The 23,376-nt window shown below is 39.2% G+C and overlaps 1 protein-coding gene and 1 pseudogene across 1 annotated transcript in view; both read left to right on the top strand.

Annotated features, from left to right (window-relative positions):
- LOC131250611 (uncharacterized) overlaps positions 1 to 21,282 on the top strand; it is a 74,147-nt gene extending 52,865 nt beyond the window's left edge. Inside the window, exons 2-4 of the mRNA XM_058250897.1 lie at positions 10,628 to 10,700; positions 20,642 to 20,716; positions 21,247 to 21,282. Coding sequence (XP_058106880.1) covers positions 10,628 to 10,700; positions 20,642 to 20,716; positions 21,247 to 21,282 — 184 coding nt within the window. The remainder of the gene's footprint in view (positions 1 to 10,627; positions 10,701 to 20,641; positions 20,717 to 21,246) is intronic.
- A 420-nt stretch (positions 21,283 to 21,702) lies between these two features.
- LOC131252038 (probable auxin efflux carrier component 1b) lies at positions 21,703 to 22,624 on the top strand (annotated as a pseudogene).
- Positions 22,625 to 23,376: the final 752 nt, after the last annotated feature.

Below are 23,376 nucleotides of genomic sequence, written 5' to 3'. Positions count from 1 at the left end.
GGAAAGCAACGTAAACGCAACATTTGGCATGTGAAATCTCATCCATAACAAGAATAAATCACTAACTGGGATTGAAAGCCTTGAAAACCATAACCTATACACTTAAAGTCCGCACCTTAAGCAAAGAAAGAACCACCGAACTGATTTAGATAAGTTGTCTTCGTCAACGGCGATAGAATACCCTAAAACAAGGATAGAAATGAGATACAACAACTCCAAAACTAATTTAAGCTCTAACACAGGTTAGGGTTAGGTTAACTTACCCCAAAAGAACTCAGAACCGTCAGAAGAACGATTCAAAGTGAAGGTTCAAAGATGAAGATGATCAAGGAAGAAACCAAGATGATTCACCAACTTATCTCTCTCACTATCTCTCTCCTTTCCACTCTCTTTCCAAGCAAGGGTTAGAGAAAATTCGTATGGAAAAGAGAGCTAGGGTTTAAGGACTATAAATAGGCCTTAGAATGATGGAAATAACCCCAGGGTCAAGGTATACTTAAGTTATAACCAAAGTAAGCCTTTCTCGATCCAACGAAGCACTTCTGGTGGGCCTATAACCATGAAAGGTCGGACTTAAGCTCCTTGACCATGGATCTAGGTCAAGCTGAGTTTTCATATCGACCGGCTCTTCAGATCAGCTGTGGCGGACCACACTCAAATCAACGGTCACGAAATCTCGATCAGGTCCACAAGCACCAGGATATGCCTGGGCCAACTATCCTGATCAGAGGGTGAAATTGGGTTAGAATCCAACGGTCAGATAGCTTAAAATCGTCGCGCAAGCGACACGACTCAGATTCAACAAAAGCTTAATAAATTCCAACCGTTCTCACACTCTCCACTCCGAGCTTAAGCAAATCGACCCAGAACATCACGTGGACTTGATTTTCGAGGAGATGGTCAAGCCCAACTCGGTGACCGCAACAGCCTAAGATCATTGCCATCGGACTTTCGACGCGCGGTCCAGGTCCGATCCAGATCTTCCAAAAATTCCCCAGAACAACTGGACTTAGCGATGGATCCCAGATTTCAGAGTAACGTAGCGCTCACTAATCTACACGTTTAGAGCCATACAGATACAATTTAAAGTAATTGATGCGAATTTCACAAGCAATCGAGTAAAGCGCTAATTACCCCAAAACAACTACTTAAGGAAAGATGAGCACAGAAAATTCTAAGGTCGTTACAGTAATTGAAGTCACAGTCCATCAGTTCGTTCACACAGCTCAACAAGGCCTTTATTACCAACTTCATCGGAGGAAAAGAAAGGATCAAATCAATAACTCTCCACCTCATTATCATTCAGAAAGAAGACGAGCTGTTGAAGGATAATATCAAAGGCTTTAACCTTGAAGCGATGCAAGTGGACGGCTACTCGGATAAGATCGCCCAGGCTGCAATGATGGCTGGCCTGAGAGAGGGAATATTTCTCTTCTTGCTGGGTAAAAATCCACGACATTGGTCGATCTCCTCAACCGAGCCTAAAAATACTCTAATGCCGAGGAGCTTTTTAGCTCGCGAAAAGCTACTTGAAACAGGGGAGGCTTGACCAAGGAGAAACGACCTAAGGAAGAACAGGCATCAGCTCCCAACAATAAGCAGAAAAGAGACGATGATTTAACCAGAAGTCATTGTCTAAGCAGATGACCTGAGAGCAGGTTCAACTCTTACACTCCCCTCAACGCGACACCCGAATAGGTTCTCATGGAAGTTTGGGACAAATGACTCCTCAAATGGTCAAGTCGGATGAAGACCGACTCTGACAAGCAAGACAAACAAAAGTAATGTCACTTCCAGCACAATCATAGCCACTCCACTAGTAACTGCTTTAACCTTAAAGAAGAGATTGAAGCCCTCATTCATAATGGGCATTTACAAGAGCATGTCAATATGTGGGAAGAATGATCTGTAACACCCCGAACTTTTCAATACATGAATATTGAAAGTTCTCGAGTGCTACCATGAAATTTAACTTAATATGTACATGTGTACGATGCCAATCTAGCTATCCTAACCATACACGTATTCTCCAACATGAATTTGACCAATGAGAATGATCTTCATCCATAGATCAAGTCATCTGACCATTGATTGTAAAACAAGATCATCATATGTCCAAGTATTCTCACTTGTCCATCATAACTAACCGTTCAACCAACCATCCATCGATAGGTAAAGATATCTGACCGTCCACTTTGAGTTTCTACCACACGATCATAGTAAACTAACTACTTGATATCTGTATCCGCTTGTTCACATATCAAATTAAAATTCTGATCCATTCATCTTGTTCACCACGTATGAATATGCTTAACCCACCATCAAAACTATAATTTTAGAAATGTACACTTGTGAACAAGTCACTTGAATCTAACAGTATACATGTTCTACTTCTAGATCACTCTAAAAACCCACTTGTGATCATCCGTTTACAAAACTGACCATACACCCACTTACATACATGATCAGGGTACTAATGTAACACCCCATACTTTTCAGTACTCGGGTGTTACCATTTAAATCAAATTTAACACAAGTGTGTGTGTGAACACATAATCTATAATTGATACATCGCTCGATTGCTACGATTCATCCATCCTAACCGGCTCATTCAAGATTAGCCTGCCATTGATCGACCTTCGACTTCTCAATGAGGGATTATGCCATTAATGATTATTCAACTCACAATCAAAGTGTGTAATATCACACGTAAAACATCTCAGATCAAGCTTGGCCCTAAATCAACATGAACAATCTTCATCATAACCATGAAATAAGGCTGACCATGTGATCAACATTGAGATCAATCATTTGGTTTAGATTATACACATGTTCAATCGCAAGATCGACCATCTAGTCATCCATTGTAGACCATGGAATGTCATGATCATTAATCATGTGATCGTTGGGGAACACCCAAAGTCCCCACTCAAATTTGTTAGATTGGCTATTCAATTCAAGGTTTACTATTAGACTTTGTGTAATTACTTTTAGAACCTGATATCATTGAGTAATTAGTTGTGTGAATTGATCTAACGCCATTGATCGATGACTTAAAACAAGTTAGCCATTGGACCTTAAAATCGTCCATTGAATCTCGAGATCATCGAACAGTTTAGATTATGGACCTATTTAACCGCGAGCTTGGCCATTTAACCATCCATTATGGACCATAAAGCATCCTGATCACTTAGACAAATTCCTAGAACTCTTTCGATCATTGGAGCACGAATTGAAATCAATCCAACCACTAGAGTAATAGAAGTCATTAAAAGAAGGCAAAATCAATTGGTATGGCCCACCTGAGCTTTGGACCCACCTGATATCTGGTCAAAGACTTTGATTAGGCCCTCCAAGTGGAATGGATGGAGTGAATTTACAAAGCACATCACGGTGGCCCCCACAATTGTGGTGCGTTTACACCAGGGTGTGGTAGACCCCCAATGCACCGGACCTGCCAGCCCGGCCAAACATGGCTGACCAGACAAACGCCTGAAAAAGGAGAGGTTTTTCCTCTCTTTCTTTCATTTTCCTGCCTACGGGGGTTCTTAAACGAAGGGTGTCTGTGTGTTGGTTGGTGGCCCACTATCAGGACCCGTTTTGACAATATGAACCGTCCATCAGGTGTGGCTCTCAAGTTCAACCAAAACCCAACACTTTCGCATGTTGAAACCCACGAACTTGTGAACAGTTTTCAGGTGACCTGGGCGAGCGTGCAAGAAAATTTATGTTTCCAACATTCTCAAAACCAACCGTTTGTGATCTATATGGACAACCTCGAGTCGATCCAAACCGTTCAAATTACAGGCCTCTCAAATCCATCTAGGATGGTGGGACCCTCATAGATGCATGCACAAGTGCATGTTCGGCCCAAAGTCACCCTCTCACAATCATTCCATTTCTAAAAATGGAAATTATTCCTTCCCCTTCGCAAGCTAGCTGTTGCGATCCATGTGGGGATCCCTCCTCCAATCAAAGCCCTCTGTTTCAGACGAATCCAAACCATCCAAGCATTGTTCACGTGAAATAGGGTTTTCCATTGGAAAACTGATGCTAAATTCGTGTTCCATTAGTGATTTTTAGAAATCGGACACCTAAATCATATCCTGACCATCCACTTTCCATCTAATGGTCAGGAAAAGCTAGGTTTTGATATATGGAGGATCAGGAAGGATTAAACAAGAGCAACTTCTCTCAACTTCCTGCGGCAACATGAAGAAAACCCAGCCATTTCCTTCTTCCTTCAAAAACACCCCCAAAACGCCCCCAAGCTTTGAAAAACCTCATCTGGAAGCTTCCTAGGGTCCATTAGGACCGTTTGCAAGAAGTAGTTCAGAGGAAGGAGCGGTGCTATTGAAAATGCCATTAATGGCTACTCCTTCCTCGTTCAAACCGCACCAAGTTCAGCTTAAGTCAAGTTAAACCAAGTCGTCCAGGGGTGCTGGAGCTTCAGTAGAGAAAAAAGAAATGGAAGGGGAAAGAAAGAAAGAAGAATATGAAGGGGTGCGGCTGTTGCACTGCACCATCATGACCCGACTCGTCCAAGCCATGGGTTGGGTCTGTGAGTCGGAGCTGAATCTAGGCTCGCTCCAGCCATCCTAGAAAGGAGAAAAAAGAAAGGAAGATAGAGAAGAGAAGCAGGAAGTAGAAACAGATGGAAGAAGAAGTGAGAGTAGCAAGAGTCGGGGTTGTCATTCGTCTTCATTCTGCACTGAGACTCGACTTGACTCTATCAAGTTTGGGCCATGGTTGGACTGAGTATAGATATTGCTGGACCTCTCTAAGTGAAAGGAAGAGAGAGTGGGAGAGGATATAGAGAGAGAGAGAGAGGCAAAGAGAAACGAAAGAGAGAGAGGGTTGAGATCAGGTTGGAGATCGTGCCGCGCCAGCTTGACTCGTCTCGCCTGAGTCACTATACGAAGTTTGGCCAAGTAGGGTCAAGCTTGGGGCATGCCTAGTTAAGTCTGGGTCATCCCAGGTATAAAAGTTTTTTTTTTTAAAGAAAAGAAAATGAAAAGAAAGAAAGGAGAGTGAAATCAAGGTGCCGAGTTGCGACTTATTAGAACAACTCACTGAGTTGCACCATTTATGGGCCTAGCAGGTTCAGCATTATTGTTGGACAATGGTGGAAAGGAGAAAATGAGGAGGAAAGGAGAAGAAAGAAGGAAAGAGAAAGAGGGAGAAAAAGTAAAGAAAATAGGCAGCCATGTGACAGTCTAGCCACTCCTGAGTTGACTCAGCGGGTTGTTCTGAATCTCTATCGGGGTTGGCCTAACCCTATCTGTTCCAGCCTAGCATCAGTTGAAGATAGTGAAGTGGAGGCAGGTTCAAGCTACCCTAGCAAGTTGACAACTAGGTCGATTCAAGTTACGTTGTGTCGAGTTCAAGTTAAGCTAACTCAGTTAAGCAAGGTAAAAGAGTTTCGAAACCTAAATTTTATTTTATCTTTTCTAAAATAAAAGTGATTTGATGTTACTCCATATTTGAAAGGTAGGAAATTCTAGTTTCAAATGACCACTCTCAAATCCTAGATCGGATTTAAGCTCGAGCTAAATCGTTAAACCAAGTTAACCTAATGGACCTTGTTACATTATATTGTTGGGTAGCTAATAATAGTTGTTTGGGTACAATGATTCTAGGGATTTAAGTCATGTCAGGTTGTGCCAATCAAGCCTAGTCCAAAGATGAGATTTGGCAACCAACTAGCTACTAAGTGAGTTGACATCCCTAAGTACATTTCCATATGAAGTAATGCATACCTAGTTTATGTATAATAATACCTTTAAAATATCTTGATTGGAACGTAGGACTCAAAACCCAAGTTTCATCTTAACCATGTAAGTATTATAATGTTGCCATTTAACTGGACAGATTGTGTTGATTTCGATCCTTAAGTATATAACTAACTTTAACAACACTGAGAGCAATTCGACTCATAAGTTGATGACTTCTTCCCCTTAAGCTTTCCATTTCCCAATTATTATAAGGAATAGTTTTCATTGGAATTACAAATGATATCTTATAACTTATGGTCACTTACGTCAGTTGTCAACTCTTAAGGGATGACTTACATTTGAATTACAATTGATAGCTTGTAAACCATAATAACATGTAATAGTTACTTACATGTTAGCTTCCATTTAAATTCTAATTGATAGCTTATATATTATGATCTATTGTGATAGTTATGAACTTAATGTTGACATATATCTTGCATGTTGTATCCATACACTTTCACATGTCAATGAGTTGTCTGTAAGTCGCTTATGAAATTCACTTCACTACATCTATTAGTGGAAAACTCCACTTATATATATGATCCCACACTTAGGATGTAACGGGACAAAATGTGTTAGAAATGGACCCTTAACTTGGAGGTTATCTGGGATGATGAAATATCAATGTGGGTTTATCATCCATAGATTGCCTTTACCTATGTGGCTTTGGGGATGACTTCTTTACCTCTCTGATTTATCACTGCCCTACACAACCTCTTTACCATTTTGATTAAATATTTATTTCGTGCGACCTTTTACCACTTTGATTAGTATTTGTCCCATGATTTGATATTTGCCTTGTACAGCTTCGACAGTTTATTCCCATATAATCATGCAATGGTAATTCCCACGTATTAAATTTAATTGGCCACTAGTCGATGGGCTTCCATTGAACATCCTAAGGTGGAAATCTCATGAGCCGGGGATGGTGGGAATGAGACACTATGCCTGAGCTGTCAGCATACGTTGGGTGAGGAGCCCCCCCTTAAATTGGCTAGTTGTAATTGGAATAATAATAATTTGGCTAATAATGCCTTCATAGCATACAAGTGATGATGGGTGGCTAATTTTGGATGTTGTAGCATGTACCCTTAGGCCTTAGTGTGGTATCATTTCGCTAGCTCCTAAACCATCAACATCAACCCATGTACGTGATGTACGATGGCTTGGTCATTATATTGTACGTGATGTACACATTGATGTACTATGCTGGTGACCAGCCATATGCATAGGTGACGAGTCCAAGTTCGACTGGACGAGCATCCCCAGGTCGATGTGCATTCACGCATCCATGTATTTAAACAAGACTGCATCATGTATTGTTTTGAATGCCTTATTATTTTTAGAGTATGATTGACGAAGGCGGTGTGTAATATCGAGGAGAATTCACACTGAGTTGGCCACTCATTCAACGAATATATAACCGTATAGATATTACAGGTGGCTTAAAAGATATTCATGTTCAGATTGATAAAGAGCAGGGTACAATTATCAAGGATGCATGACTGTCTTCGCTAAGAGAAGCTGCTTGATCTTTCAGCTCAAGTTTATATGCATTTTATTATTTCTCATGTGTAAATTATGTAATTCTTGTATTTATTAATATAGAGACATTGGTTTGTATAAGTCATTTGGGTAACCGCTTGTATATTCTGAATGTAAATACAAATTTTCCTTTATGTTTGATTTGTCTGTTCTACACTAAACTACTAACTCTGAGAAAATAAAAAGAAAAATATATATATCTAAAATTTGGCTATCTTTAAAGGTTAACACTCGAGTTTTTGGAAATCGAGTCATATACTCGGGTTTCAAAAACTCGGGGCATTATAACTAACCATCAAGTTTTTCTATTTTTAACATGTCATCTAACCATCGTTTATGTTGGGTTTTTTTTTTAAATTTTTACGACACACACCCCACACACTCACGCTGGTGGAATTCCACCACCTATGGGTACTTGAACCCTTGACCGGGAGTTGAAACTCTTGAGAGTCTACCACCCGGGCAAGAGTAAGGACCCATCCTTTATGTTGGTTGATATGTGTACATTCCCTTAATTAATTTGGTGAATAATTTTTTATTCATACTGATTTAGATATAAGTTCTATTGTAAGAAGTACTTAGAAATATGCCTATAACCATATAGAACCATTAGATTTCCCAAAACTCTCATATTAACAATAATTACGAAAATGTCATTAACCTAGACCCTTGAATTCTAAATCACATGGTTTTCACGATCCGTTTCATGTAAAATTTTATACCATGCCTGTGTATCATGAATTAACCATACAAGTCAAATTTCAGCCCTTAAATCATTGTAAAAGTGACCCAATTGACAATTCAGCCCCTTAACCGTTGATTTTAATGTTCATTGAGTGAAGAACCCCCATGGGTAGTCATAGTAGAATATTTTTCTTCATATGAATGACTTGGATTGCCCATAATATGAACCAAGTGGGAAATATAAAGACCCCACTTTGGTAGGCTTTTCCTTAGGCGCAAAGTTATCCTTTCAAGGCTTACTAACTCCTTATAAATCTAGATCTTCCAATTTACTCACTTCCTACCGTCCATTGCAACTTAAATTTGGACCATACTTTGATCTCATATAATTATGAGGTTATACAAAATTTAGACCCCGATCAATGATCTTACACCGTTGAATGTTGAAGCCATCTCATTCATTTTGGTACAAAAGGTGAATTTTTAAATTTAGGCTTTTTCCACCATTTATCAACAATAAAATTTTATCCAACCTTTTGCCTATACTGACTACATATTTCTCCCAAAATTGTGCCTTAATCATTAAGTGTGGACCGTTAATTGAGATCAAGTTCATTTTTGTACCCATTAGGAGATTTTTCAAGATAGGCTAATCTAAATTTCGGATCACTAAGAAAATCATACACTTTGGCCTTATTCGACGACCCCGACACACTGGATGAATTAGATTTAAATAAACATCATAAGAAAAGGGAAAATTGAAGAAATCCAATCCAAGTGGGATGTGAAACATACCCCTCTCACACACCCACTCCTTTTATAAAGGGAGAGAGAGAGAGAGAGAATGAGAATGAGAAGCGTAGACGCCCTCTTCATTCTCCATATGTATGGTGTCTCCCTCTTGCTTAACCAATGTCATGATTCATGTGGAAGCTTTTCGTATAAAAGCTTTCCAACATGGATATATACCCAGGGTTTAGATCTAAGGCTAAGGTGAGGGATTCCTTTAAGTTTACCCTGATTTGGGTTGGTATGATTTATCTTGTTTTTACATGCTTCCATATTACTGTGAATCCTCCATATAATTATTTGAATTTACCATCATCAATTATTTATCCTTTGAGAATTTTGGTTAAGGTATGATTTTAATTATGCGTGATCTTTGTGAATTTATGTGAGGCTATATAAGCCTTGTCCTTGCCCTTTACCAATTTTGTTGAGTTATCCATTGCTACTCTTCTCTTTTCTTGAGTTAGTCATTGCTACTCTCCCCTTTTATTGAGTTAGCCTATCGTTACTCTTCTCTTTTATTTAGTTAGCTTATTACTACTCTTCTCCTTTATTATGTTAGCCTTCTGTTACCTCCCTTTATGCTACCAAAAAAATTATCAAAGGCTACAGACTATGGTGGCCTTTAGCTACGAATATAAATCATAGCAGCTTTACTATGGCTTAAAACTGTAGCTAATAATGCCCAAACCGTAGCTAAAAACTAACTCCGCCAGACGTTCATACAACCTTTGATAGCCCCATAAGGGACTCTACGAGGCCCATTAAAATGTGTGTACTCCATCTAATACTTTTATCCATTTTTAAAGAGCATGTTAGGACAAGAGCCTAAAAGAGGAAGTAAATCAAAAGCTCAAGTGGACCACATGGTAGGAAAGAGTGGAGATTAATATGTACCATTGATCGATGGCGTGGTTCAATTAGACCTTCGATTTGACTAGATGTTGGGGTCATTCCCTATAAAAAAATTATAAAATTAATGGATGGAGTGGATATATCGATTGTATCATGATGGACCCCATAAAGCCCTTGAAAGGCTATCCATCCAGAACCAGTGAGATGTACCAACGTGGAGGGCCTGTTACGGATGCTACAATGGCTACGATCAGGTGGACTTTTAGCTATGGTTTTAAACCATAGCACATGAAAATGCGAAAAACCGCGCTACTTTTTTCTTTTCCCCCTCTCACGGACCCTTTCATTTCCCTCCACTCGACCATATTCCCTCTTAGGTCCGTCCCTTTCTTTCTTTCTCTCTCTCTCTTAATCTCTGGTGCCCCTTTTCTCTATCTCTCTCAATCTCCCGTGCCCCTTCTTTCTCTCTCTCTCTCTCTCTCCCTCTCTCTCTCTGTCTCTCAATCTCTCGTGCCCCTTTTCTCTCTCACTCCAAAAGACATCTTGGTAGAAAATTCAAAACTTGGTAAGCTTCAAATATGAGCTTTTTTAATTTTAGATTTGTATATGTGGATCTTTCTGATTACCGGATAATATATTTATATATATAGAATGCATCCTTTTACTTCCCCTGCAAACTTAAAATGTAGGTGAAGCCGAAATGTGGAGTTCTGATTGCCGGTGGTCTGACACTTCACATTGAAATAACTGCATTCTGGCTCACATGAAAGAACGACATTATTGTCTAGGTCATCCATCTTTGAATATTGTCACGAGTTCATTCCTTTGCTATCTTTTGTGCCAGTCATCAACCAGTTCCTTCAAGAATAATCTAAAGGTGCTCAATGATATTACTGATAGTAAGGAGAATGGTAAACTAGGCACTGATATATGATTACTTCAGCATGATCCTCATGCTGGTGGTTGTTGCTTTGCAGGCATCTGCATGTTCTTTCTGCTGCCCATTCAGAATTTGATCTGCTGAAGGCATCTGAAGCACTGAAAAGAGCTGTTTGTGCTCTCAGATTAGAGTGATAGGTTCTCGTTTGATCTTTCCTAACAACAATTCTTCTATTATTGCAATCTAGGCTATATATATACATATTAACATATATGTGTGTGTGTGTGTGTCATGATTTGGATGGTTCTTGTTGCATGATTTGGATGGTTCGGGCGGCAAACTAATAGCCACTATGCAATCTTTGAAGTGATGTTGATGGGTAATGGCAATCACATTGCTGCCACCTTACACCTGTATTTTCTTCACATGTGCTGCTCTAGGTAGCCTTTTCCATTAATGGGCCCTGAGTTGCCTGATGGTGCCTTACTGGGTTTTGGTGTCTCAATGGGTTCCCTTAGGAGGCCTTTGAAATGATTGGCAAAACAGGATTTGTAAAGCTGACCCAAATGGTTGGGACAATGCTATGATGATGATTTTAGTTTATTCAATCTGTTTGAATGCACGAACTTGTTAGTCGGTGTGAAATGTGAGCCGGTCCCATGTCTTGTTAAAGGAGGTTGCTAGTAGCCAACCTTTGTCTAGGAAATCATGAGAATTCTTTATTCTTATGTTTTGTTGAAACATGATTTGCAAAGCCACCCCTGACTAGCTGGGATAACACTTTGTTGATTGTATTGATGAGAACTAATGCTTTCTATTGGGTTTTAGGGGCCTAATTGAATTATTGAGTGTCTATGATGGTATTAGACGCACTTTTGAGTAACCACTCTGAAAAGGAATTGAGCCAGGTATTTATTTTTTTGATATCATTTATTTCTTTTCACCTTCTTAAGTATTTTTTTATTAACTTGATAAAAATTACTATTAGGCTCCTAGGCGCCCTTGGAGAGAGGGAGGGGGAGTGATATGGCTTGTGCATTCCACACTTTTTTAATATGGTCCATGCATGCTGCTTCCAATCTATTCATTGGTTTGGACTAACAGTGTAGATGCCATGTCCTAAGACTGTTGGTTGGGTCATCAGTTGGGCCTTTTATGTAAAGCTGGCTGCGAACCATTTGAAGTTTCTAGCCATATATTGTTTTCGACAAGCATGTGTGTCCATGTATAGTTCTGTGTGTAGAATCAACGGAACTTTCTGTTTAGCACAACTCCTGGAAACCAATGTGCCCGAAAGTACCAGCTGTTTGTCTTGAAAATTTTCCACTGCTACTAATCTGTCATTTGCCTGTTCTATCAAGCATTTCCAAAGCATTCACACTGTGTCCTTTACTTTCATCCCTTTTTATTAATAGATGAGATAGATTGTTGTACACTCCTGGGCAATATGATTGTTCTACATTGTTCAATCAACATGCTATATGGTTATGTGATGTATCTGGTGTGGAAGTAGGCTTAGATTTTAGTTGGCGAACAAGGGGTTTCATCACTTCTTGGGTCCTAATTTGTAAGACTTGTATCCTAATCTGTACTGTTCCATTGACTCCTACGATCCTTCCCATCGAATTTCGATAACCCGTGACCTATGATCAACGTTTAGGCATGACCCTAAGTTGTATCCCGTAGATTTGAGTCGGCTTAATCCGAGACGTGTACCATTGCGACCGCGCCGTCGCCGCGGTTCTGACGCTGTATATTACGCACCGATCCGATACCCTGGCAGGGTGATGTGGACCCACGTTCCATTCGAGAAAACACCGCGTGTTTGTAATCCCAAGAGAATCTCTATAGCATGTCCCATTAATCAATCAATCACCTCATGTCAAGTACAAGAGCAACCCATGCTTTCTTTCTCCACAAGTCAAGTAACCTACCCCAAAAGTCAACAATCTCTCACCTCACATCCATCACTCACCTCACATCCATCACCCATCACTCTCCCTCTCTTACAACCACCCATTCTATCTCCTTCTCTTCTCATTTTCCAAGTAATAAAGACCAAAGAGAGTGGCGGACGTCCATGCATTCTAAGGAGAGAAAGTGAGTGTGTGTGGCCCACTTCCCATCCTAAAAATTCTTTATCTTAGTCGTTCATCTCTCATCATCCTCCATCAAAGTGAAGCACAAGGAGATCGGCGTTCCATTGGACCAAGAAGATCGAACGGTGGGTGCTTTATAGGCTAGATTTTCATATTTTGCTGATATGCCAAGTGAGGCCTACCAATTGATGGTATGGATCTCACTTTGGACCCTAAGTGTGGCCAATGGCCCACCTTGATACTCATCATTATTCCATGATGGGGTCATTCTTCATGGACCCCATCATGATGTTTATTTTCCTTGCATGAATAGGGTCATCTAGACCTTACATTTTGGTGGAGAAAGGATCTCCACGTTGATTTTTGATTTGATGGGCCCACGTGTAATCGGACCCACTTGATGTACGATTGGATGCAAGGGAGGGCTCATAGTGGTGGAGCCCTCCATCACACGTGTCCCTCTCTCTCTCTCTCTTTTTCTTTTTATGTGATGATATGGCCATGTGGCCCACCCGGATGGACCCCACCATAAAGCATGTATTTTATCCAAGCCATCCAAAGGTGGGGTCCACTTTACATATGTGTTGTATCCACACCATCCATCATTTGGTGGCCCACCAGAGCAGGGCCCACCTCCTATACGTGGGATGCCCAAACCGTCCAACGTCCCTGAACGCTGGACGTTATTTGGAAACACAAATATTAGCCTTGGTTCAAAACTTTTGGGAAGGGCTACTTGTGTAGGCCCCACCATGATGTATAAGTTCAATCCACGCTGTCTATCCTATTTACCAACTCATTTTAGGCGTTGAGCTGAAAAATGGGGCCAATCCGACTTTCTAGCGGGCCATAGCATAGAGAACAGTATTCTTATCATTGAAATACATCCTGATATTTTTATACGCTGAAACACATCGAATATTGGGCTCATTTGAATTATCTTGAGCCATAGAGTGCAATGCCTAGGCTGGATTCAGCTGATGCGGGTCCCACCTGTGAAAAACCATAAAAATTCAGTTTTTTTCAAAATATATATAAGAGAAGGAGAGCACCAGTGCTCACTGCTGCTGTACCATCCACGTCCAGAGGACTTCCACGTCCTCTGCTGCTGAGGCGTGAAGGGACAGGGACCATGGGTCCCCAGCCACTGGCCCCACTGTGATGTGTGTCGAAAATCCACACCTTGCATTGGTGGGCCCCCTTCTAGCTGTGGGCCACCCCAAAAATCAGCCCTATCTGGAACTCAGGTGGCCCACGTCACAGGAAACAGTGGGATTGAACGTATACCATTGAAACTCTTTTTGGGTCCCAGGAGTTTTGGATCCATATGAAATTTGTTTGTCCTCTTCATCCAGGTCCTTGTGATCGTATGGATAGGATGGATGGAAAATAAATGTTATGGTGGGCCCCACGTGGGACCCACTATGGTGTATGTGCTTTACCCATATCGTCCACGGCAGTGGACGGTGGAACCCACCATGTATGTGTTTTATCAATGTCGTCCAGGCATTTGTTAGATGGCTAGTAGGCCCCACCCTTGATGTTTGTGTTATATCCAATCAACCTTCCATCTGGTGGGCCACACATGTGGACCCTACCATGAGGTATGTGACCCACCATAATACATGTGTTGCATCCAAACCATCCAACTATTTGGCAAGGTTGTCTTACAGGCTTGAGACTAAAAATAAGTTAGATCTTAAGTTCAAGTGGACCCCACCCTAATTTATGTATTTGATCTCTACTATCCAGATATATGGGACGGTGGGATCCACCTGATGAACGTGTTACATCCTCACCATCCAGACAGCATGGGACGGTGGGGCACACGTGACATATATGTTATATCCTCACTATCCACCTGTGGGATGTGGGACTCCCATTGATGTATGTGCTTTATTCACACCATCCACTTGCCAGGCCCACTTGATGTGTATGAGGCCCATTGTTGAGGCCCACCTTAATATATATGGGGCCCTTGTTATGAGACCCATTGTGATATATGCAAGGCCCATTGGTTATGGCCCATTGTAATGTATGTAAGGCCCAATTGGTGTGGCCTATTCAATATATATATAAGGCCCATGTGATTAGGCCCACCTTGATGTATTTGGGGCCCATGGTTTAAGGCCCATTGTGATGTAGTTGGGGCCCATGGGTTGAGGCCCATTGTGATGTATTAGGGCCCGTGGGTTGAGGCTCATTGTGATGTATTTCTAACCCATTTGGCAAGGCCCATTGTGATGTGTTTCTGGCTCATATGGTGTAGCCCATTGTGATATATTTTTAGCCCATGTGATGAGGCCCATCTTGATGTATTTGTGGCCTGTGTCGCTAGGCCCGATGTGGTGTATATGTGGCTCAATGCGAGGAATGTGCACCTGATGTAATGTGTGATTTCGCTATAATGTAGGTAATGATGTTATGACAGGTCGTGCCTTGGGAGCAATGTTGGTTTGACGTCCACATTGTAAGAATAATATTGGTTAAATGTCTGCATTATAACTCTCCCTAAGGCCCATTGATAGGCCCATACTTGTTGTGTGTAGGCCATCAAGGCCCATCTTCGTTGTGAGGATAGTTCATCACCATATAAAATGCTTAGTATAATTCCATGATTCATGCCCATACGCATCATATGTATGCCTGATAGGAGGAATGTTTGATCATAGCATATGCCATTGGACAGACTATTTACGAGACTCCTTATAAGACGGAGTGCCTACATTATCGTGTCGTATGCGCAGAATTGCTGCATGACTGGATAGTGTGACTCATGCATCTCACATATATGTGACTTGATCATTGTATGCCCTAGTGACATCAAGGTCGTGGCCTCCACAAGCACATCGTGGATGGCTAAATGGGACATCGAAAATACTTAGTTCTAGCATTGTGGGCACTTAGGATATCTTTGGGTGAAAATTTCAGAATCGCCTAGGCCAGGAGGTGCCCCAACTCCAGACCGAGTGGAACATGAGCGCCCAAGTGACAAATACCAATAGGCCACGTCTCCCACTGTGTCGTGGTCGGTTAGGAGGGGGTGTGGACTTATCCGCCCGAGTGAGGGGGTTATAAGCTAGGCTGAGTATGACCAACTCATAAATGGGTCCGCTATCGGCGAGCCAAGTAGGTATTGACAGATTGCTGGCTAGGCGGATATTGAGGTTTCTTCCACTGGGCTATGTGGCTAGGGAGGCGGTAGTCGGTGTGGAGTGTAATAGACCCCGATGATTTTCCAAAGAGAGCAACCATACTAATGTGTGGACTTATTGAACAGGAATTACATATCCATTCATTCATTTATTCACTATCCATTCAGGTTGGTGGTGTGTAACTATTTATCACGTGTACCTTTGCATGGTTAGGATTTCGGTTGGGCGCGCGACTAACCTGAGATTAGGAGTTTACCACCTTGTGTCTGACTATCCAAATTAGGTATGAGACCGGTTTGGATAGAAGTCCCTTTTAATGGACCCCATAGCCTGTGATACTTCGTACTATCATCCTGACTTCACATTCCAACATGGTCATTTCATTCGCACTGCATATTACATTACATCCGCAGTACTTAGCATTTTGGGTTATTATGTTTTTGCATTTATATGGCCTACACGGACTTAGGAGGATTTGCATATTGCATTGCATCATCGGCATCTAATATTTGACTTTCACATTTGCATAGCTGATCCGCATCACGTATTCTGTTATTGTATGATTCATGGACCTACCAGTATATTTCCGCTTACTTTGATATCGTATGATTCATGATATTGTTAGTATTTCTGCTTATCCCGGTGATGTATGATTTATGTGTTTTATTATATACTTAGCACTTACCTTACACACACTTTTACCACCCTTTAAGCTTTTTAGAAGCTTATGCATGATAGATGCGTGCATGTGGTGTTAGGTTGTAGTAGCGTTGAGCTTAGAGCATGCAACTGTCTTCTAGAGCTTTAATATATGTATTTCCCTTTCAGCATTGTATTCAATTGATTATATTAGTGGATATGTAATGATGATGTTGCCTTTGTGAATTGGGTATACTTATGGTTATGCTCCATTACAAAAAAAAATATCATTCTGAATATCCTCCTTGTAGGATCCCAGGATCGAAATCTAACGTATGAATGCTGGGAGCCGAGAATGGGGTACTACGGAGGCTGTCGACACCGGATTCGGTGATCGGGATTCCTATGAATCCAATTTCCGGGTTTGGGGCGTAACATAATTGCTATCTTACTAGGTTCAGCATTCGGAATCCACGAACCATTCCAACCGACGGTCAGAATTCCTTTAAATATATCCTTGGATTGGAGGAGAATTTGGTTCTCGGGCTTCCTTTATTGCAACTATGTACCTATTTATTTGTCTCTAGCTGGTCATTTGCTCTTTTATCTTAGATAATCATACAATTACCTCATGGGTTTTTATCACTTTTTTCCATTATATTATTTGTTTTGGGAAGAAATTGATGTGCATAACCCTTCCCTCTTAATTCCTAATGTGCCCCTATTTTTCATGTCTAATTCCCAACTTTCGGATGTAAAGCATGGAATGCTAAGGCTAAAATACCATACTATTAATCAAGTGTTAATGTATTGGACAGACAGCATGGAATGCAAAGGCTAGAGTACCATGTTGTTAATCAAGTATTAATTGGCACTGTTTACTAGTATTTGAATTCACATGTCACTGTGGTGTCTTGTGGGTTTATAGTACATTGATGCACTATGATAGTGGTGGTTGATAAGCCTGGTGATTATTTTGTAAGAATGAAGATTTGAAAATCATGTAGCTAGTATAGCCAATAATTGGCAGACTATGTTTTTCCCCACATTTTGCAGGTTTCTGCCTAGTTTGAAGGTCACTAGAGAGTTTTTAGCTTATCCATCTCAGAGATGTTCTGTGACTTCTGTCTTAGTTAAAAAAATCATCTCCTCTGATAAGAAAATGAAAAATAATGCATCAAGTTAATGATTATACATTTAATCCATAAAACATGTTAACAACTTCCATTTAAATTTAACATATTAACTAGCCATGTTAGTAAAATCATGCAATTTGCGATATGAATTGCACACCACACATTATGATTCGTAGGTTCAAATTGCAAATCCCATAAAATTGTAATTAAATTGTATCAAATCACACGATTATGTATTGACTGGTATGAATCATACGATAAATGTTGAGTGCATAAATGGGGCCCAAATTTACATAAAATCATTTTTTAGCCTTTTGCTTTTTATAACATGTAAAAAGCCCTCCTCTATTAAAAGTCCTTATTTCATTTGAGAGGAGATTTAGGGATTTTAATATTCCAAGATCCAAAACAAAGATCTCACAATATCATTTTATTTGGTCAATAGAATTGAATGCCACTTTTTCCAACATGATTTTACACTTCGAAAGGTAGAATTACTAAAGGACTCTTGTATGTTTTTAAGGTAAAGTCTTTTAATACAAAACACAAAGGAAAGACAATAATCCTTTAACATTATCACAAAACTTATAAAAGTTCTCAATTGCCAAAATCATGACACGTATTACTTCTCTTTTTGCACATTGATGGGAAATGGATGATTGATGAGTTCTATTTTTTTCGATTTATTTATATTTTTTCTATTTTACTGTGAGAAAATCAGGAAAAAAATATTGGTTTGAAGAAAAACAAGCTGCAAGTTAGATGAAAAGATTCCATAAACCTCACTGCAAGCATGATGGGCACAATTTGCCTAGTCCAAGTTTGCCGCTCAACAATCATCATACGCATGGATGTGGATTTTTTTCCCTGTATGTGGATTTTTTTTGCAGGTTGACTACTTTAGCTAATGTTTTTCTGAGGTTTGCTAAGCCCCATGTGTGTATAGGGCATACCATGTACAAGCTATATTATCTGCCATCATGGCAAGCAGGTGGACTATTAGAAATAGGTGGATAGCTTAGAAAAATTCTGCATTTTTTTAGCCATATATCTGTTTCATAATCTGTGGCTCACTTCATTATTGGATTGACCTGATTCTTTGACTGTGGATGTCAGCATAATGGGACCCTTGTGATGGATGATCCGATCCCGTACCTTTATGCGACCATTCAGACATGTGTAGGCTTAGCGAAGCTCCTTTTTTCTTGTAATATGGCGTTTCTTTCTTCTTTTTTCATTCCTTCTTCTTCTTCTGCCCCTCTCGCCCATGCCTCCAATGATAGTCCAAGTAAAATCCTTTTGATGTTGATGCAGATTGACTTGTAACAATCTGCTCTAACTACAACTTATATTGTTATATATCTTGTTCTAATCGTGATGGACACGATTCTATTTTTATTCAAACTACTTGTAAAGAGGAATGTGATTTCTACTTACTCCCTCCATGTGACAACAATAATGTGGGCAACCATTTGTTTTTGCTATGGTTTTATTTATGAACATGTATTGCTTGCTGCTTGCTGTTGCATTGGAGAAAGCTACACTTTCAGATGAGTATTTTGTGAAGAGGAAGCTTTATGCAAACTTAGTTTTCTACTCTGGCTTAATCTATCAATATATTCAAGAAAATTTCTACTCTGGCATCCATTCTTACTTAACAACACTGACCTTAATTGCTTTGCTTAGGATGTGTTTTAGATAGATTATTAAGTGTTCTGTCAGAGTTTCATTTCATTTGATATACAGTTTGTTCTATTTGCCTATAAGAAAATATTGATATTCTAAATTGTTTTTTAAATGTCAGACATTGCATTGGAGACAAAGTGAATGTTCTTTTCTAGCCTCTATTTTTTAGTGATGCTTCGGAAGCATTGTTGCATCGATGTGGGAATTCAACTGAGTTGACTTAGTGAGTTCTAGATTTATGCTCATGACAATCATATTTACAGTAGCTTTTAGTCATTTTCCCTTTTATGTTTGTGAAGATTCTCAATTTGAATCAATTACAGCCTGTTATAGGATGTGGGTGACAAAAGACCGGTGCTCTCATTAACCTTGGACCTTTCTACATTGTAGGAATTCCAACTGTTGTTCTCTTGGCTTTCGTCTTCCATTTTGGAGGAAAGGTGAGCTTTCATCTTTCATGGCTACACCTTTCTTGTAAAGGTTTACTAATTCAATAGATAAATAAACATCCCAACACATGAGAATGTGACATGCATCTCACAGGTCATCAAAATAGGCCGATTCAATTAGCAAGTTGCTAGCATGTTCTTTGAATATCACACAATGGAGACCAACCATGGGTCCCACATCTACAGCCATGGGCACCACATCTACAAACTTTGATCATCACTGTGGGCCATAGTGGTGATGTATGCCATCGAATCAATTCATCTATGGATTAATGGATTCCCCATAAATCTGGATATTCTAATACTCATGTGGCCAAATCATGTGAATTTTAAAGTATTTATAGCATGATTTTACACCATTCCCTATGTTGCAGCCCATGTAAATCTTAGGAGCAGATCCATCACTAAATCCTATCTACATCATCCCAAGTCCAACCACATATCATAATCCAACTTGGTAGTAGACATTCCTCTTATTCATATAGATCAGCTAAGATTAAGATGAAGAATCTGATTCATATAGATCTCCCTTTGAATCATCATTTACCACGAAAATTCTAGTTGAGTGCAAAAAACATGGCTAGCTATTCAAATAAATGTGTCTCTTGATTTTTACTTAAACTGTAAATCATTTTTTTCAAGTGCCTGAGATCATGATAACCTATCAATGCAATATAAGCATATATGTGTATGCATGCAGATGTGCAGGGACTAAACAAGAAAATAAGTTAGATCGAGATTTAGGTAAAAAATAAAATAAAAAATACAAACACATATGAATTTGTATTTGGCCCTTTTTTTCCCCTTTTATACTAAACCTCCTAATAGAATAGTAAACCACGCTGTGTGACTATGTGATTCTAATCCTTATAAATATTATTTGGCAGTGATAGTTGCCAACTTCTGTTATGCGTTTCTAACTTTTTCCATTTCTCCTTGTTATGAAGGACACTGATTATGTGGAGGAACTAAAGGAGGCTTTCAAGGTCTTTGACAAGGATCAAAATGGTTACATTTTTGCTGTATAGGTAAGTTGTTTTCTTCCTCCTATGTAATATGACTAGATGTTAATGTGTAGTAGTTATGTTTGTCAGACAACTATCTAATGAATGGGATGCTACTAGAATTGAGGCCTTGCATTGGATTGCAACACTTTTGGCAAGACATCGGGCTGAGGAAATCATTAACAATTTCTTATTCATTTATAACATCAATTCATGCATATGTACTTACTATACATTGATCACTCGTATAGGTTTCCTGAAGTAATATCAAATGCCATGTTCACTGCCTCTGTTCTTATGAGTAAATATCATTTACTGGATTTTAAATATTTTAAAATAGAATAATGTTTTTATGGTTTTTCTTTTTCTTTTTATTTTTTTGCTGGTGATAATTGTAAAAATTTTGGTGACCAAGGAAAATATTGCTGTTGATGGCTTGTTATAAGAGGCATGTGCATGTTAGCTTTCCTTTTCAGGTAGCTGTCTTTTCCAAGGTGGAGTCTGTTTGTTTTATTTTTTGAGTTGATAAATTTCTTTTTCACTTACAGGAAACTGTTGCATCTCATTTGGATAGCATCGATTAGAGAAGAATGAATCCTTTGCAATCTATCATCTATTGGGTTATACACATCACTACAGGAAAGGCTAAGATAATGATGGTGATAATATACTCGTGAGCTTTTACATGTCCATCTTTTAGATTCTCTATACAAAATGGAGAACAATATCTATATACAAAGCTATGTATCATTCCTTCCCATTGAGGCTATAGGACCTATGGGTTTGGACTTTATAGTACCTCAAACAATAATATTAGTGGAAACATTTCTGAAAATTAGTTTTTTGTTAATTTTGCATGGAAGCTTGGAATTACAGGTTCTTCTAGAGGGGGATTTAAATTTCAATTTGTTCTTTCGCTATTTCTTCACAAATTTGGACATAGGTGTCTAGAATTACAGGTTTTTGTGGAGAGTGATTTGAGTTGGGATGCATTCTTTCACTCTCTTCCCATGAATTTTAAAATGGGTGTCTGGAATTACAGGATTTTATGAGCAATCAATGCAAGTATGCAACAGAGAAGAAGATACTGCTGCAGAAAAGGCAGAAAGCAATGAGAAAATAGAAGGCTGGAAGCGAAAGGAGAATCTATCTTCGGTTTCGTCAAAGATGATGAGGCAAATTCTGAATATGGTCTGGTATAAGCTTGCTAGGAACCCGAATTCATATGCAAGCTTGTTGGGTTTGAGCTGGGCTCTTGTATCTTGCAGGTGATTTGCATAGGTCTTGAATTTCAAATTTCTTTCAATCTCTATCTCTTGAATCTGATTTTCTTCTAACATCTTTCTTACTGTAGATGGGGTGTTAAGAAGCCTCAAATCATGGAAAATTCTGTCACGATCTTGTCGAATGCAAGTCTTGGGATGGACATGTTCAGCCTCGGTAAGATCATTGATATGCTCATCATGATTCTTAGTCCTTGTTTTTCTAGTTTTTGAATTGACTTGAACTACCTTTGAATTTTTTGAATTTTCAGGACTGTTCATGGCCTTGCAGCCAAGAATCATAGCATGTGGGACTAAACTCGCCGCATATAGATTGGCTACTAGGTCCTCACTAGCCCAACTGTCATGGCGATCGCATCTGTTAGGGTTGGCCTCAGAGGCACAATCCTCAGAGTGTCCATTGTTCAAGTGGGTCCATTACATTTTCAGCTCAATCTTCAAAATACACACAAACACATCTTCAACCTCTTACGTATAATGTCATAACATGAAATTTCTTCCATTTTGTATGATGAAATTGATTTTTAGCCATGTGTAGTAAGCTTTCGGATCAAAGCGAAGCTAAGAATAGGGTGTTAGTTGATGGAAAATTGATAACCAATAGAGGCACATCCATGGAGTTTTCACTTGCAATTGTTGAGAAGCTATTAGACTACAAGAAGGCATTAGATCTTGGTATTAATGAGAACTTTAAATAGAAATATAACTATTATATTGGCATTGTACTTTTATGAATGGAAATGAATGATTGTATATAATTGAATGATTGTTTTTAATTCAATGGATGAATGATTTATCCATGAAGTATTTATCTATATTAGTATATATGAGTTATTAGGGTGTACTACAATGGTAAGAGCTGTCATTATTATTTAAATTTTTTATAAAAAAAATAGGCATTAGCTACGGCTATTAACCATAGCCATTTATTTGAAAACTGTAGCTCTTGCTAATTTCATCCTATTGCTACGGTTCTCATTATACTTTTAGCTACAGATATAATTTGTAGTTGTATATAATTTAGAATTACAGAAAATATTGATACGGATTTAATCCGTACCTATTGTTCAATAGTTACAGCTATTAACCGTAACCCTTTATCTGAAAACTGTAGTTGTTGCTGATTTCAGCCTATTGTTACGGTTCTCGCTCTACTTTTAGCTACAGATATAATCCGTACTTGTAAATACCTTAGCGCTACGGATTTAATCCGTACCCATTGTTTATATGGCTACGGAGGAAATCTATAGCCACAACTTTTAGACCTATGGCTACAGTCGTGCTACGGACTTTAACCGTAGTCATAGCGCCTTTAGCTACAGTTTTTATCTGTAGCCTTTGCCTAGTTTTCTTGTAGTTATGTGTCTTGGAATTCTAAAACTTCCATGATTTAAT

The sequence above is a fragment of the Magnolia sinica genome, chromosome 7 (genome assembly GCF_029962835.1).
Source record: "Magnolia sinica isolate HGM2019 chromosome 7, MsV1, whole genome shotgun sequence".
Classification (NCBI taxonomy): Eukaryota; Viridiplantae; Streptophyta; class Magnoliopsida; order Magnoliales; family Magnoliaceae; genus Magnolia; species Magnolia sinica.
This window is presented reverse-complemented; position numbering and strand designations above follow the sequence as displayed.